Source organism: Enoplosus armatus, chromosome 12, assembly GCF_043641665.1.
Source record: "Enoplosus armatus isolate fEnoArm2 chromosome 12, fEnoArm2.hap1, whole genome shotgun sequence".
NCBI classification, from domain to species: Eukaryota; Metazoa; Chordata; class Actinopteri; order Centrarchiformes; family Enoplosidae; genus Enoplosus; species Enoplosus armatus.
Genome location: NC_092191.1, coordinates 7,245,459 through 7,263,965, shown reverse-complemented (window position 1 = coordinate 7,263,965; position 18,507 = coordinate 7,245,459). Strand labels below are relative to the sequence as shown.

General features: G+C 41.8%; 1 protein-coding gene across 2 annotated transcripts in view; it reads left to right on the top strand.

Moving 5' to 3' along the window:
• The first annotated feature begins 1,126 nt into the window (after window positions 1–1,126).
• The window catches only part of akt3a (v-akt murine thymoma viral oncogene homolog 3a), a 43,131-nt gene continuing 25,750 nt past the window's right edge, over window positions 1,127–18,507 (top strand). The window contains exon 1 of one of the 2 annotated variants that reach the window (XM_070916189.1): window positions 1,127–1,172. In XM_070916189.1, coding sequence (XP_070772290.1) covers window positions 1,127–1,172 — 46 coding nt within the window. Of the gene's footprint in view, window positions 1,173–17,352; window positions 17,377–18,507 lie in introns of those variants that run through there. The other variant, XM_070916190.1, reaches the window with a different exon arrangement.

Below are 18,507 nucleotides of genomic sequence, written 5' to 3'. Positions count from 1 at the left end.
TGATTTCTAGCTAGATGGCTACGACTGCTAGCCTAGTCGCCGTAGTGCCGATCTCCATTCAAGCTGAGCAGCGTAGTGTTGTTGCGCGTTGTGTAATACAGTGTAGTAGGGTGCATTTGAGGTGAGCGCAGCAGCTATGCAGAGAGAGAGGGGAGGGAGAGCCAGAGTGAGACGACAGAGAGGTGCAGAGATTTGGGCAGAGAGAAAGAGAGTGTGAGAGCATCCCTAACTGCCGTCGTTGCTATTTATAGCCGAGCCCTACTCCACAGTCCTGAGATGCTCTCCCACCTCCCACATATAGACAGACAAATCAGCCTACACACCCACATGCACACACGTTGGCAAAATAATTTGAGACACAGCAAGCACAGAAAGGTAGGCTTTTGCACACAGCTCGTCCTGCTCACCAGAACAAAACAGATATATGAATGAATGAGAGGTAGAGCTCAGGGATATTTGTTTGGCAATCAAGGTCAGTTTTTTGCTTCATCAAGAGCTCTGCAATAATTCATCCTGTTTATCAGAGAGAGTGTTAGCGACAGAAAGAGGAACTGAGTGGGGAGGGGGGGAATCGGAGGGAGCATTTGTCCTCACACTAACTAGTTGTTTGTCTTGTCAGATTGTATGAAAGGGCTTTGGAGGGGAAGAGGGGAGAGAGGGAGCAGCAGAGGAGGAGGAGGAGAAAAATAAATCCATGCCATCCTTTTTCTTTATTTTTTTTCTCCTTTCACTTCCTTCCAGGCTGAGTCACTGCTGGTGAGGAGGAAGGTCTGGAGAGGGAACGAGAGAGGAGGAGGAGGAGGTGGAGGAGGAGGGGGAGAAGAAGAAGAAGAAGGGAGGGAGGCAGGGAGATAAGCCACAACAGGAAGCAAAACGACACACACTCGTACACATACACGCCGCGTGTTTGTGTGTGTGTGTCTGAGAGGGAGACTGCGCGAACGAGAGGGTGAACGGGAAAGGAAGGGAGGGAGAGTGACGCGGAGGCTGGGAGAGCCGGCCCCCCCCTCCTCTCCTCCTCTCCCTCTCTTTCTCTCCTCTCCTCCTCTCCTCCTCTCCTCCCCTCCTCCCTCTCTCTCTCTGTGGAGCAGGCGTGTAGCGGCATCAGACTCGGCGTGAAGGAACCATGAGCGATGTCACCATCGTTAGAGAGGGATGGCTCCAGAAACGGGGTAAGTACATTCAGTACCTCTCTTCTGCTACTCCCCTCCTCTCTACCTCTATTTTCTCTCCTCTTCTTCTCTGCCTCTTGTCTAGACTGAGGGCCTGGCCGTGCCTGTCCACATGTGCCGGTGGGAGGATGTGAGTGTTTGCGATTGTGTGTATGTGTGTGATCACATGGATGTCTGATTATCTAGTGTGCGAGTGTATACATGTGCGTTTTCCCCCACAGGGATGTGTCTCTTTATTATAAGCTTGGCTGTCTGGTTTGTTTGCTAAGCCTCTATGTGCTTCAGTCAGGTTGTGTCTGAAAAAGAGTGTGTGCATGGGTATGTGCATGTATTTGTGTGTGTGTGTGTGTGTGTGTGTGTGTGTGTGTGTGTGTGTGCAGTTAATAACATCTACGAGGCCCGTAGTTACACTGCTGGTGCATAGTGTTCTGTCAGGCCAGCGTGTCTACTCGCCTGTGAAATCAAGTTAGTTCTGTCTCTCTGAGGTATTGTTTAATGTAGTCGTGTCTTAAGTTTGTAGAAAATCCTGAATGGTGTAACAGAGAGTCATATGACATGGGGTTGGTTGGGGTGGAGTCGAGGGGTGTACTGACAACACATCCTGCTTACAACCAACTGAATGAGAAATAGGAAAACAGATTGTAATGGTTTAAGAGCATGTAGCAAAGATAGTACTCCCCTGTTTTCAGACATTCACAGCTTATGTTCAGTGAGTGGTTGCTGCAACAGGTGAAAAGTAATTCGCTGCACGGCCAAACTGACCTAGGAACAGTCAAAAAGTGATATACAGTAGCTCTGTGATGACTGCAGCGCTGACTGTAAGGCTCTTTAGGACTTTTCTAACATATTGAACATTGTCCCCAAAACCAGGATTTCATGGGGTCTTGTGTCTGCTGATGCTGGTCCCTCCAGGCACAAGTGTATGTATATGTGTGTGTGTTTTAGGGAGAGAGCGTCAGGGATAGAACAAGGGGGATTTCCAGACTTTTAGGCCAATGAGCATCATCCCCCTGACTATGTGATGGTGTCTAGGAATGTGTAACACAAACTGTTGAACAGGAAGTGACATGGATACACAACAGACAAAAGGCTTCTGGGTAATGTAGGCTAGCACTATGGCACAGCAGGATAACATGTTGGAGAACAGAGTGCTCCTTACTACATGGAGTGGATGCTCCCTCTCACTGTGTCTCACACACACACATACACAAATACAGTACACACTCTGTATTGCTGAAGTAGAGGGGAGGATCTTTGTCAATGTGTGCCAGCATGCCAGTGCAATCCTCAGACAGTCGTCTGTGCATATTAAGAGGAACACATCGCCCTCAGTCACGACGCAGCGCTACCAGTGTTCGTCAGTGTGTGAGAGAGATAGAGGTTGTAGGGAAGGGGGGGGGGTGTTTGTTTGTGTCAGGAATATGAATGTTTGTCTGCATCATATGCTAAATCATTGTCTGTATTTGTGTGTGTGTGTGTGTGTGGAGAGAGGATCAGGGTCGGGGTGCTGACTCACTGTCCAGGTCGTGATACAGCAAAGACTGCAGTCTTAGTCATTAGAAAGCTTTTTACTGAAATGGAACTGCGAGAGAGACCAAGAAAGGTAGTGAAACCTCTATACAGACAACACAAAACCTTTTGTACTAATAAGATTACTTTTAGTTGTGTTTTGAATGTCTGGAAGGCCCTGTACTTCTAGTCTTCTACCAAATTGCACATTGTTTTGTTTTGAATTGAGAGACATGAAGATGGTGACACAAAAAGAGAGAGTAAAAGACTGAATGAGTGGAGGATGAGGAAGACAGACTGGTGAAATAGATGGAAAGAGAACAGAGGAAAAAATGTGATAGAACTCTGTATGAAAGAGAGGCGCTCATGTGCTTCTTAGATGCGTCGAAGGCTCTTCATTAAACCAATCATGAAAAATGTATACTTCCTAAAATGAGTGTCAGAGGAGTAAAGAACTGAGTTCTTCTGTATTGTTTGCATATTAAACTATGCAGGTTAGACGAGTACTGATGTATCTGACTCTTTTCATGTCAGTAATGCTGTAAGTCAGAGTAATATATTATCTCCATTCTTGTTTGTGTGTGCAGATAAATGTTTGTTAAAACAGGTTGTGTTTTTTCTCATAATTAATCTCTTCGTTAGATGAATTGGTTAGGTTATACTTTCTTCCTGCAGTTCTTAACAGCTGCTAAGTATATGCTTCTATTATGGTGTAGATGATTATAGAAAATGTGTATTTTCCCAGTTTTAGTTACACAGATGTTTTTCTTAAAGTACACAGTCAGGTCAAATATCTCGGTCATTTTATGGGCAAGTCAATGCACGGTAGAGATTTATATTGATTTATCGTACATTTTATTCTCAGGGCAACACACTGATTGCCCCTGTACAATATACAGCTCACGCATGGTTTAGGTATAAAAGAGCTGTATGCAGAGAAACCACATGTCAGGAAACAATAAGGAATCCTGTGTGTAGATGTATGTGTATATTGGATAAATTAAATAATAGTTTTTGAGTCCTACCAATGACTACACAGTTGTGGCGAGTGTATTTTACCATAATTTGACCGAAATGGATAACTGATAGTGATGATGAGGATTTCATGAGATGGTTGTTGTTTGTAAATGTCTATTTTATACTCTTTTAACTTTTTTTACACTATCTTTTGTGGTCTGAGTAATGGGTCTGGCAATAAAGTGAAATGATTGATTGAAAGAAAGTGTTTCCCATTCATAGTATTGATGATGACTTCTTGCTCATGCACCCTCATGGGGATGTTCTGCCTCTCTGCATGTTTTATGAAGGGACTGTATGTGTCTGTGAGTGTGTAGCTTTTGTTTCACGAGCCACCAACCATTAGAATAATTGGTCAAACATGACAGATCTGTTCAGCACAAGACTAGACTCACCGACCAACTTACAACATGTCAGTGGATGCTGAGCACTGGCCATGGTGTGTATGTGCATTGTCCTCAATAAACATGTCCAACAGCACTGGCCTCAGGAGTGAGACTGTCAATAGGAAACATTTACACAGAATGAAAAGAAAGGAGGAAGACTTGGGCTACTAATGTTGAATGTACTGTAACAATATAAAAGCTTTAGGGTGTTTATTTTTAATTCCTTCCTTCCTTTCTTTATTCTGTCCATCCTTTAGTCAATCAATCAGTGCAACTTAAACATTTCACGTGTTTTAAAAAGATCGATCAGAGATAAAACACAAACCAGAACAGATGATACAAATAATAAATAAATAAATAAACATAAAAGCATGCATGTCACGAAAGCATAAAAGCAAACATCTCTACCTATTGTATATGAAGTCAAAGGTTGCTCATCACCGCCAGCTAATCATCGTCTTTGGAACAGAGAGATGAACCTCAGAAACATCCCCTCTGCAAAGCACAGTACAGTATGTCCTCAGATGACCAAGCCTTTCACTACTCACTTGCTCACTACCATGGCGATGATTTCCTTCCTCCTTTCATTAAATCAGAGTGGGGAGTCCATTTGGCGGCATCACTTATTTATCTTTGGAAATAATGAACAGTGGATAAATACCAGAATCTGTAACAGAGTCTGATTTAAAGGCAAAAGATTTGCAAGTAAACCAATTAACTAATGTTTGGAAACATGCTGTTCTGTTCTTAATGATAAAGACTTAATGATTAAAAAGATACTTTGAATGAACTGTAAATCTGGTGGATAGATGTGAGCTACAGGTGTAGCCTTGGAAGGACATTGTGTTGTGTTGCTCTCCTTTCAGTAGATAGAAGTTACTAACCTGTTTTATTGCACCTTAAACATTTGAATCTGAAATGAACTCCACTTCAAACCTGCCCAGGCTGGGAGTTTACCTTCTGTCAGTCCATGTGAGGCCACAGAGGTCACAGTCAGCCACTGTAGTCGAGGATAGTGTTACCTCCACCAGCATCAGCCCACACAGCAGTCTGCACAGCAGATGGCCAGGAGGGAGGAGAGGAGGAGAAACACTGAAGGAGAGAGACGGAGAGAACACCATCATCTTTTCTTTGACATTTTCTGTCCCCCAGAAGTGTTTCTCAGATGAGATATGACTATGTCTAAGTGGAGTGAGCCTTGTTACTGATTGTTTTTGGAATAATCTAAGATCAATGATTCTTTGTTTTCCAGGATTTAGGCAATTGCATGCAAGATAAATAACATGAAGTCAAGAGGATGTTAGACATTCTCTTCCTTTTACAGTTGTGTTTCTAATTACTTAGATTTGTCATGCAAATTAGCTAATGTAAGCTATTTAGAAAGAAAAATTAAGATATTACCAAGCCTACAGTATGTGAAGTCACCAGACTTTGAAGGGCAAGTGTTTCATTCTTGAACTGCAGAGAAATTACAACTAAATCTTACTTGATCATAATTTTAATTTAAATTCAGCAGCTTTGAATGAGTCTCAGTGTACATATTGTATTCTCTGTTTTAAAATATGTTGCAGTTCTAAAACCCCCTTTGCATGAGACTATAATCAGATGTGAATCAGCCATGCCCGTACTCACGACAAATAACCATATTTCGTCAAACACAGTCAACTAATAATATTAGAGTCACCATCTCTGTAATCAGGAGTGTTTCTCCTTTTTCTTCTTCTGGCTGTTCAATCATTTTGGAGGCTGCAATGGAAGTTATTATTATTGATTTATTTGATAGCATTTTGGGTAAAGATTCAGGGGGCTTGTGGGGGCTATGGGCACATTCATACCGACATGATTTTTATATTGGACATGATGCGGTATTGAATTACGTTGCTGCATCCCACACATTGACTGAAATGTTTGTTCTGCATGTCTTGCTGTGGCTGTGTATCTTTAGATCTGTTCATCTCATGCTCACTATATCTTTACATTGTTTGTTAGCAAATCGCAACCATAACATGCAGAATTCTGATCACAGTATGAGCCCCTGGAGACAGTCAGGAAGTGGCTCCATCAGATATTCAGTGTCTCCCTTTATGGAAATCCCTGTATGTATGCCGAGCTGTCACTTAATGCATCTTGGCATGATTGTGTGATAGACATGAAGCTGAAATGCGAAGCAACAGACCTGTCTTCCTTTACAGTCTTCATCTCTACAACTTAATCCTTTTGTGAACTGTATGTACTGTACTGTGTACATTAGACTGCTGTGGGGTTCATTGGGTGCAGTGCAGTGAGGCAGCCATCTTGGCTCAGTGAGTTCAGTGAGTTCAGTGTTGCTGGAGGCTGGCTGGCTGGCTGGATCAGGTGGCAGTGCCAGATCTCTGATATCAATCACCAGCCGCCGCTGCTGCTGCCGCCGCCACCACCACTGTCTGCTGTGTCGCCCATCTACTCTCCTCTCCTCCTCCTCCTCTGTCCTGCCTCTGCTGTAGAGCCTGTCAACACAACTCACCCCTTTTATTGCAATTCACACTTTCTTTCTCTCTCAGTCTATTCATGTATCTCCTTGTACTCCTCTTTCTACCCCTCTGTTTCTCAAACTCACATGCATATGCAGGGCAGTAGCAGACAGGCAGACAGTGCAGGCTTTGTTATGAATGGCATCCTCTTGCACATCCGGAGGAAGTGTACGCTCCAGTGTGGCTTTACAAACTGTCTCCATTGTCCTAAGAATGACTCACTCTACACTGCAGAGAATGGCAGTCAGCCAGACAGTCAGACAGACCGACAGCACAGCGCAAACAGACAGACTAGTCTGCAGAGCCTACAGACAAACAGCACAGGAAAGACAGGCAGAGAGACAGATAGTTTGTGACAGATACAACCAGCATAGAACTGAGGCAGACAACTTGCCAATGCAAAAGAGACCTGCAACTAGCGGGTATAGACACTAAATGAAAGACAGATGGGTAACCTACACAGACAGGCGGCAGAGACTGTGTCACCTTTGTATTCAGTCGGAATATGATATTTTTGTTTTGCAAAGTTATTGAGTACAAAAATGAAATAATAAACCTTTGAAATTGAATTAAACTCCAAATTGAAGCAGAGGCGAGCATGTTATATAAAAATACATCTGTCTTATCTGATGCAATTCAGGCTGCAACAGAGAGGTATGTCCCCTTCAGGTGTCCTGTATAGTTGCTCCAAATCTGGTTCATGCACAGGAGGATGTGATGAATGAAAACTTAAGAGGACAGTATGAAACTAAACAGCAATGAGCAGCATCTCAATTAGAAAAGGGCTAGACGATATTCTGATTCTCAGAATTACTTTTTACAACCAGTCAGAGAAGGTGCGTGAAGAGATGTAAATGTACATTTTTGTCACCAAATTGCATTATAACTATGCTGGCATTACTTCACATTACCAAGCATATGTCATATGGCATTTGTCCAGTTAACCGTTGCCACCACAGTAGCTGCTTGTGTGAATGTCCCAGCTTTTAACTTTCCTTAAACGTATATGTACTTACAGATAAGCTCAGAAACAATATAATGTGCAATTTCTGAACTAAATTGTGTGAAGCTGTGTAACTGTTCAGACTCAGTCAGTCTATAAGATGAGTAGAAGTATCCTTGTAAAGGCCATGCTAACAGAGAGATGGATTAATGGATGGGTGAGTGAATGAACTAATGTAGACTGAGGCAGTCTTGGATAAATGAATGAATGGATCAATGAATGGAGTGCTGATCGCTGCAGAGGGAAAACTTGGATAGAGGAAGAGAGAGAGGGGTGAGGAGGTTGAGTAATGGGATTAGCTTGTAGCTCAGGATCATTGAAATGCTCACCTCGAACATTTGATCAGTCTGGATGGATTCATGCACATGCATTCACACATATACACTTTACTAGATTACAGCATTATGCTTCATCCCATTGTTGTTAATATACTAATATCATATAAATCACCATTTCAACTAAGCTTATTAGACCTTTTGACCGTTGTAACCCACATAAAAAACAAACAAATGATTTACTATGGATTTCTATAAACATAAACAACATCTAATTTTCCTCTGTGTCGCCCACTTGTTGCATATATATTGTGCTCCATGATGATCCCTTGGCTGCAGCAGGTCTTTCCTTACTTCAGAAAGCAATTTGATTTAAAGCTGAAACCAGATTCTATGTTTAAGTGTGCTAACACACAGATTAGACCAGAGGGGTGGTGTGTAGTCTAGCATCTTGAGGTATTGTGGGCTGGTTGGAGTAGGCTTTGGGCTGATTAGAGGAGGCAGGTTAGAGTGGGGGTTGGTTTGGCTGATTTAGGCCAACAGATTAGTGGCTAGTGGGTAACAGCTAGTGTAAGTGTTGGCTGACAGAAGAAGGACCCCAGAGTGTGACCATTTGATCTCATATTGCCACTTCATTATTTTATTTGGCTATCCAAGTCTATGAAATATTGATCCATAACTTTTCCTGTAGTGAACTTATACTCAAAGTTTATGTTTTTTGTTTTCAAAAGCTACAAAAGAATTTCTGGGAAATGCTGTTTAAAGGGCTTGTCTAACTCAGTTCTAAACTATTGTCTCTCCGGTATTAGATAAAAGAGATAATGAAATGTACACTCCTTTGGCTCCTTATTAAATAATAAAATGGCACAGTCTGATAGTATGTTTTAGAAATGCCTTTCAGGCTGACAACAGGACATCAGTTGCCAATGTATTGCTTACCTAAGTTGACAGAATGATTGAGCCATTCCAGTAATAGTTTATAATTCAAGTGATAATGATCCTACATAAGATTTAGTATATATTGTATATCAGTGCTGAAAAACAAGTTGCTCAGTTTTGCCCCCGTTTTGGCTCTAATTTATTCTGTGATGCTGTTACTCTGAGGGTTATTCTGTGTTGCTAATTTTATGATTTTTAATTACACACTTAATTAAACTTGTTGAACTCTCATTTACCTGAGCAGATGATGGTACAGTAAGAGTGAGTTGGGTGTTTTTTGTCTTTCTCTCTTTTTTTGGCAGAGGAAAAGTGGTTTCGAACAGGGGCAATCACACCACCTATGATAGTGGACGGTGGTCTACATCTGGTTGCTAAGGGCAACTGAACAACCATTGTTGCTCTGAAACATCAGTTACATCCTTGATGCAGTTTCCCTTGTCTTCTCTGTAGCACAAAGCTCTGTGTTGCTTTTGTAAAACAGAGTGTCAGTTCCAGAGAACAACCTCTGTTACAGGAGCTTATGTGGAAACCATAAAGGCAGCATCTGTTTGAGGCTACTGCAGGCACTTACCCAGTCTAATGGTTGTCAGATAAGACACAGCAATCACTCATGTAAAGCAGAGCCACAACTGCTGGCCCAGTCCTTACCTTGCTTAACTGCTGAGCAAAGGTGAGCAGAGATTTGGGAAGCCATTAACCACTGTTAGTCAGTTTTGTTGTGTGTGTGAAACAAGGACATACTAACACCTGACTTGACTTGACACTGACTTGTGGCAATCCAAAATCTGCTATACTGTAAATAAATGTGAACACAGCTGCCTAATTTAATCTTCTATATTACCCATAACATATTTCTATCTGAATCCAATTAATTCATCACATATAACACATTCTTTAAAGGCATAACAAACATTAATTTCAATGGGAAATATATTTAAATTAACAATATTATTTATGAACGTCATCCCCGACTAAAATATTAGGGCCTTAATACGTGTTTTGGGCAGCAGTGTTACAAGTTACCAGTAATTTCAATCCTTGCAGAGTGTTAACGAACAGGTTTATATGGTACCGTTGCAGCCATGACATTACTTTCAGAACAGCAAAGCTGGTAGGTGTAGCTGTTGTAGTAATTTCAGTTTGTGAGTATAATACAGATGGCACTGCTCTGGCAGCCAGATGTGATGTAAAGATACAATAAAAGCTTGTTTGTTTTCTGTGACAACCTGTTGAAACATCTGGCGATTGTGGCCACATGTAAATAAGCGCCACTGTGGACTGCCTTCGGTGGGTTTGGTTTGAGTTTGCTCCTGTTATGCCTGACTTAATAGTTGAGCTGCATGCTGATGTCACAGTGGCCAGGTTAAAGGGACAGTCAGTCTATTTATATCTTCCCACCTGTAATCTGTCTCTGACAGGATTAACTAAGCCACTAGCTTCAGCTTGCTGTGCCACCGACACACTGAAAATGTGAGCCATGAATAAATACATGCATTCACAAAGATGTACAGTACTTGCAAGGCACACAAGTGTGTAGAATGCGATCAATATTAGCATATTCTAGCACAGGAGGGGCAAATATGTCTTTTTTTAACCAACCAGAAAATTTGACACTATGTAACCATATTACATGCGTGCACGTCTTTTGCATGTATGCATGTTTCACAGAGTCTCAGTTAGTTAGCCTGATTAAAAACAGAGCAGAAGAAGAGACCAAACAGTGACAGAATTTTTCATCCTCCCTCTGCTTCCTCCATCTCTGGTTGCCAATCTCCAGTCATTAATTAGCTGTCCATGACAAAATTCCCCATTCCCAATCTGACACTAGTGTAGATCAGCGGACGGTAGTGGTAATCATGTCAGCGAGGCTTGGCTCAATGTTCTGAGGGGGCTAAATGTCCCCCATATGGTGCACTGGCTGCGGCCCACACCTCACCAAGCTCTCATTAAACTAGTGCTTAATATACCAAGGTAAAGAGGGACACACACACACTAATGCATAAGAAACAAATCAAGACATCTGACAAGGGATTGGGCACAAAGGGACAGGAGCACAAGGAGGTGGTGTTTGTTTGTGTGTGTGTGTGTGTGTGTGTGTGTGTGTGTGTGTGTGTGTGTGTGTCTCTGTGTTTTGAGAGACTGATGCTGTACAATTGTTGACTTGCCATCTGTCATCAAGAAAAGACTATCCGTGTATGTGTGTGTATATATACAGAGGAAAGATGAGACGGAAAAGAAAGAAAGAAACAGTGAGTGAGGTGCAGATGTCTCACAGCATAGAGGCTGGAACATGAGGTTCAATGGCAGACTGCTGTATGAGAGGAGTTGGAGGGGGAGAACAGAGAAGAAAAGAGGATGAACATCTGCCATATTCAGATATTGCTCGGTGGTTTGAGTGTTTCTACACAATATCTTGAGTTTGAATAGACCTGGGAAACGGCCTGCTCATTAAGTTCTTTGCAGGACTCGGCAGGGCACCAATATTATTGGGGGTTTCACATATATTCTTTAGCATATTTTACAAATAATGCAGAAGCTGAGATTACTTTTCATCTTAAGAAGGTAGCATGTATATCTGCTTATTATGAAGAAGGTTTTTTAGTGCTATGCTGGTTTTAGTACATTCTTTGTTAATTATTGAAAAAATAATCAAAAAATAGCCTTGTAAAAATCATTATTTTTCATAAAAATAATTGAGAAACACCTAATGATATTTGTAAAATTGAGATTTTATCCTGGATTAAAGGAGACTTGTAATAACCATCTTTCAAAGCAGATCATCTTTCTGGCTGTTCCAGGTTCACATTATATACAGTAGTAATAAGTGTCCTTGTGCAAGACACACAGTCCATAATGGCTCTAGTGGATCTGGTCTACGGCTGACCTCTTGTCTGACTTTCCCCACAGTGGTCAATGAATTTTCACATTACTGTCATTGGTCATAAGAAATATAATACATTTTTGTTGCAGAATATGATTGATATAAAATTTGTTATGTGCTTTGGTTGTGACTTATTTTTCTAGAAAATGCAACTAGCAGATTTAAAGAATAATACAGAATACAAAAATAATACAGTTAAATGAAAATATATTTTCACATGGTATTTGACCTTCTTATATAAATGTGAAAATAAAACAAAATCAATTTTCTTTTGTCTTATACTGATTACAACATAGATAGCACATATAGTTTCTTTTGAATTGTCTCAGAGCCTCAAGTGCCTGATGCCGGCCAGCTGAGGTGGACACGTTGTCAAAAACAGCCTCTTAGACAGACAGACAGACAGACGTTACAACATGACAAACACCAGCTCTCAGGGAAGGAGAGAGAAGTGTTTGTCTGAGATGGACTGACATATAGAGCTGTCTGTCACCTCTGAGTGTGACAGACAGGCACACAGCAGTCACTAATTGCAATCACACTGTGATTTTGTTAGTCCAAACTCTACAGTGGTTACACTGCCTAATCACAAGCAAACAGCATCTTGTAAACACAAGTCACATGGGCTTACAAGTAGCTCTTTTATTGGACAGTGTTTTTGTAAACTGTCAGGGACATCAGGGATCTTTAGCAGCAGATGAGCCAAAACTATTATGATTCCAGTCTCTGTAACTTAGGCATGTCAGTTACGCACGATGTAGCATGACTGATTGTGAGGGAATCGGTTGAGGCTGTGTTTTACCCTTGCTTCATTGTGTAATGTTGTGCTTTACAAGCATGATTAACTGCAGCCTATCACATGTCCCCATAAATCCATAAAACTGTGATTCATCCGGATATAACCTCTGTCTCCTCCCCTGACAAACCTTATGCTTGGAAACAGATAGAGGTGTCACACTGTGGTTCACACAAACAAAAGTTAAGGAGTGAAATGATCCAGAGTTTGGATTAGAGTTAGGCGCCAAACGTACCCATTGTGAACGCACCCTGATGGACAGATGCGCATAGACTTGGGCAGGTGGAGAGACAGACAGACAGGTAGTCAGGCAGGACAGGGGAGAGCAGAGAGCAGCAGTTCGTGAGGTGGAGAGCACTTACTATCGGCCCTTCAGTGCAACACATGAATGGAACCTTTAGAATGAGGCACGGCTGGGCCTGTGTGTGTGTGTGTGTGTGTGTGTGTGTGTAGGGGGGCAGGGGGTGCACTTGGCAGTAGTTGGGGTATAGTACTTGATTGTTTACTCTTGCCTGCTGGGCTGGGCTATTGTGCTCTAGTGTGTGTGCATGTGTGTGTATTTGTGTTGACAGAGTACAGTGTGTGTGCGTGTGCATGTGTATAAGTTTACAGGCAGACGGGAGACATACAGCACAATGCTTCTCTGCTGTTCTAGGAGAGGAGGGGAGGGGGCTTCACAAAAGACCAGGGGGGTCTTATGTTGTCCACACACACACACATACATGCACACGTAGCACCAGCTGCCGCCCACAGCCCCAGCCCAGCATTTCTGAATTAATAATACAGAGCCAACCACTCTGGAATAATAGTGACTCACACACATAGACACATGCACACACACATACATGCACAAAGCTTTGCACCTGTTCACCACTGCTCAACTGGACAGGGTTGGGCTGGTTAAGACCCCCCCACACACACATATGCACACACTCCTTGTTGCCTGTCTGTTGTAGGCAACAGTTAGACAGCTGTGTCCATCTCCTGACCCTCCCCTTCTTGTTCTGATCGACAGCTACTCTCATTGACTGATTGGTCCAGCTGCCTTATTCTATTCCTCTGATTGGATGGTTTTACATCCAACAAGGCAAAGGAACAGAATAAAAATTTGAATATGAATGTCAGATTTAAATGGGGAACCTCAAAGAAACCTACTCCTCTGTGCGATTATGAATGCACAAGAACTACTGAATGAAAAAAAGTAGCTAAGAACTGGTTAGGTTCTGTTATTTTTAGCATCATTATTATGATGATAGTCGTATGAGTATGTAAACAAGACAGTTCTCAGATATCTACAAACTGAAAATAGATGACAGTTATTATTTGTAGTCACACAAATTGTTCTACTTTTAAAGTGGCAATTTAACTTATCGTTATAAGTAAATGTTGATTGCACCATTTACGTTTAGATTGGTTCTTTATAAGCCTCATTTTCACTGTGTAATTCTGTCTATAAAAGCCGAGTTAAAACAAGAATGAACCTCAGACGGGCATTCACTCAATGGAGAGAGCTCCGAGACTTAACAGAGTTACAAACCGACATTCAGTTCTTGGAGATGTGTTTAAGTATATTGGGAGCTACTTAAAATCGGTCAATCGGTCAAACCCACCCATACAAATTTCTTGTATGTGTACACATACAACGATAGAGCTGATTCTGATTAGAAAAGAATATACAGTTTTTTGGAAATAAAGTCTATTTAAGGCAAACTTCAATGATGTAAAATAAATGAAGAAATCAATTATGCCAACACACAATGCTGTCCAAACGAGAGAACAGAGAGAGGCAATATACCAGCAATCAGTGCAATTTGATTAGCCTGCTCATTGGCTGTGTGTGCCTTTCCTAATCGCATTGGATCCACTGCATTCTGAACACAAGCAGCATGGCATTCCTAATGTTATTGGATGTTTGAATGCAAGGGCTTTTTGTACTGGTTAGCTCGGATTGTATTTTTACCTTCTTGACATGCTAGAAGACATTCAAACAGATCGGCCTTTGTGTTTTCAATGGTATGTTATGCCTTGGTAGTTGTGTGTGTCTTTGAGTGTGTGGGTGGATGGATGTGTGTGGATGTAGGGGAAATAGACCATCTAACAGAGCTGTGTTTAAAATTCTTGATAGAGTTTATTATGACATAAACCTGAGTTTGCCCTGCTTGGTAATAATAATAATAAAATAACATTATATATGCCTCCTACTGTATGGCTGCAGTGCGTGCTCAACTCTTTGAACTGTAGAATATGCTGTCTCTGCTTACATGTGTTTGTAAGAAATCAGCATAAATAACAGGACTTTGACTTCCTTCGTTACATTTCTTTTTCACATGTTTCATGTCATATTTTTAGCTTCATTTTCTTGTGGTTGAAGCTGTCACGGCAGTGCTCTTAGACTGTGACAAACAAACTATGAATTAAGATAATACAAACCAATCAGTAAGTCTGTAGAATCGTTATTGTTGTGGGCAGACGAGTAGAAATGGGCTGTTATCTCAAAATCAAAAACAGAAGCCACCACTCTGTAATGTGTGAGGAGAGTTCTTACTTAAGGTTGACCCGGCATTATATACTGGACAGGAGGTTATACTGGCCCCAGGTGTGTTTCCTGCCACTAATGGGCCTGCTTCACAGGACAGGCCTCTGCAAACACAAGAGCACAGAGCAGAAAACCAGCAAGCAGGGCAGAGGGGCCATCACAAAACCCTTTGAATTACATCATTAAGGTGGAAAACTTGACTTTAGTTGTGCACTTTCTAAATTTCAACAGCCTCCTTGAGTATTATTTGGTGTTACATGTCTACTTTTTTTGGAGTAAGAAAAGACTCAATGTTTGGTGTTGAAACGGGCCCTCAATCTGCATGAATTTGATAGTTGTGAAAAGTGACAGTGCATCTGTAGAGATGTTTTGCTTGCTGACGTTTCTTTGTTCCAAATGACTCGTAGTTTTAGAACAAACACTTATATGTATCAGTATTAAGCAACAAATAATGTATTTCTGCAAAATAATTTGAAAGTCAGGAGAGCAGCCTTAAATTGTACATTTTGAGTGTAACAGTACCATATCGTATAGAAATTCAGAAATTTCGTGTAAATGGCCATCTCTCGATCTGCTTGATAATGTCATAGAAACACCAACTTGCTGGACTGACCTTGAATTTAATATTTTGAAAATAAGGTGAAGTTAATTATAATTTGATATGACAAAAAACAAAAATGAAAACAAAGTAAGTATCTTCATTGTAATAATGTACAGCATGTGAAGAGACAGATAAAGTAGTTACAGTAAGGAATTAAAGACAGTAAGCTTGTATTCGCTGTAGCTAAGTGACCTTCACCCATCCACTCTGTATATGTGTGTATGTGTCTACATATGTGAGTATGTGTGGTTGGAGGGTAGAGTAGGGTGAGGGGTTGGGGGTAGCTGGGTAGCCACAGCCTCCTGTCTGGCACAGGTGGTGTTGAGCAGCAGCCCTCCAGCTAAGATGCTAATATGCTAACACCGCACTAATCCTAGGGTGCTTTAGGAAGCAACGGACCCTGCCTCCTCCCCAACAACACACATGAACAAACACTTGTGTGTAAACACACACACATATATACAGATTTAAGCTGACTGAATGCCTGCATGCAGGAATACACAGACTTGCACCAACTGACACATATGCTCATGGCCCCCCATCTTATATATATATATATATATATATATATATATATATATATATATATATACATATACATATACTGTATACACACACATCAGTGCTGTGAGGGGGATTAGGATGAGAGGCGTCTTGGCTGTGGTGTGTCTGTCAGTCACTCTCCAGCTCTATGTCAGCATCACAGCGGTGGCCACCATGCTCCAGGGAGCCACCACCATCTACTGGACTGTAGTGGTACTGCAGGAGAGGAGAGAAAAAGACTATAAGAGTATACGGGAGAAAAAAAGGAAGAGGAAAAGACAAATTTTAAAGAAAAAAAGATTTTTTTTTTAAAGCACTAATTTAGTAGTAATTTAGTAGTCAAGTCATTTTTTCCTGCAATATGTTGGCAATGTATGTGTATTAGTGTTGCATGTGCCTCCCTCTGCACCAGCTGGGGGAGAAGAGGGGCACCAGGGCAGCCTGCGCGTGTGTGTGTGTGTGTGTGTGTGTGTGTGTGCGTGTGCGTGTGCGTGTGTGTACATCCAGCACAGCCTACCAGGAGGCTCTGGCTGTGTGCAGCTGGCTGGATGAAATCTCCTAGTGGCCCCCAAGGGATGGCCACACTCCCATGGGTTTCCACTCAATCTGGCCGCCTTGTGACTGCCCTGCCCTGTCCCAACTCTCTGTCACTGTCATAGCCTTAACCGCATATACCTAGTCTCTCTCTCTCTCGTCTCTTGCTCAGCCCTCTTTTCTTTTCTCTCATCCTTCACTCTAGCGTCCTCTTCATCTCTAGACTGCCGTAGCCTCCATGTAGTCTCATTCCACAGACTGAGCCACAGGCTTGTACAATTACTCCAGTACTAAACCTTTAAACCCAGCCCCAGCCCCAGCTTCAAACTGAATTTAATTCTTTGATTCTTCAAATCTTTTTTAACCCTCGTTCTAGTCTTCTGTGATCATTACACAAGTGGCAAAGAATGCCTTTTACAGGTAGCACACAGCACCACTTTTATGTCATCAGTGATGGTGGCTGTATTTAAAGCACTCATGCATTCACACACACTAACACCAGTCCAGCCCCGATGTGGTAATGAGACTAATGCACTGTAAGTGGATTGGCTTTGAAGAGCCTGGATTCGCCTTAAGATGTCTGAGCAGACTGGAGTTAGAACTGCTGGGGTCGGGCTCACGCACACAGCCGTATCCTCATGAACACACACATGCACAATGAAATTGTGTACAAAGTCTTTAAAAAGTATTTTATTAGTCTTTATTGTTTTTGAACCAGTAACAGTGCCTGCAAGTGTCCTGTGCAGCTCTGTAACATGCTTTGTTGCTTGCTTCTAGCGCTCATGGACAGATTCAGACAGATGTCCTCTTCAAGCGTCTTACCGCACACTTCCTCACTTTCTTAACCCCCAGTGCCCTCTCTGCTGCACACAGTCACCTCCACCTTTCCCTCACTCCCTTAACCCATTAGTTACGTGCCTGATGTTTAGCTAATCTCTCTTCCTCTTCATCTTCTTCCTCCCTGTGTATTACTGCTTTTATGCAATTATCAGCTGCTAATATTCACATACAGAAACACATGAAATCCCTCCCCACACTGTTGTGTCTGGAGGTGTCTCGACCTTTGTTTATAAGGAGATCAGCTCAATCAGCAATCATTTCAGCTCAAATCTACCCATCAGTTTGACTACATACTGCTACATTGTGCATTAGTGATTTGCATTTCATTGAGCTTTGCCTACAAGAGATCTATAACATTTAGTATTATACTACATACTTCAGTTGAACTGTACAGTACATATGAAAAAGTTGAGATACTTTTGTACTTTAATGTTGTTGAAACATGATAGGCCTGCAACTGAAGATAATTTTTATTGTTGATTAATCTGTCAATAGAGTGAAGAATACCTATTACAAGATCCCAGAGCCCAGGATTGTGATATATTATTAGATATTCAATTAACAATGATATAAAACAGAGAAAAGCAGAAAATTGCTAAATTCTAGAAGTTTCAATCAGCCAGCTACTCAGTCACTAAGTCAGTAAACTTATTATTTATTCTGTCCCATTTCAGCCAAACTCTCTGTGTTACTGCTCTGAACACTGAATGTGTGTGTATGGATGTGTGATAGCGTGTGTGTGTGTGTGTGTGTGTGTGTGTGTGTGTGTGTGTGTGTGTGTGTGTCTGTTGTTATGTGGCCAGACGACACATTCCTCTCCCTGCCGGTGAGCTGCTGTGTATGTGCTGGAACGTGGAAGAACCTCCCCTCCACCCTCTCCATCCGCCTCCCCCTACCTCCATACACCACCACCCGCCACCCCTCCAGCTCCCAGAGTGCCAGTCACACAGCCCTGTCTCTGCGCC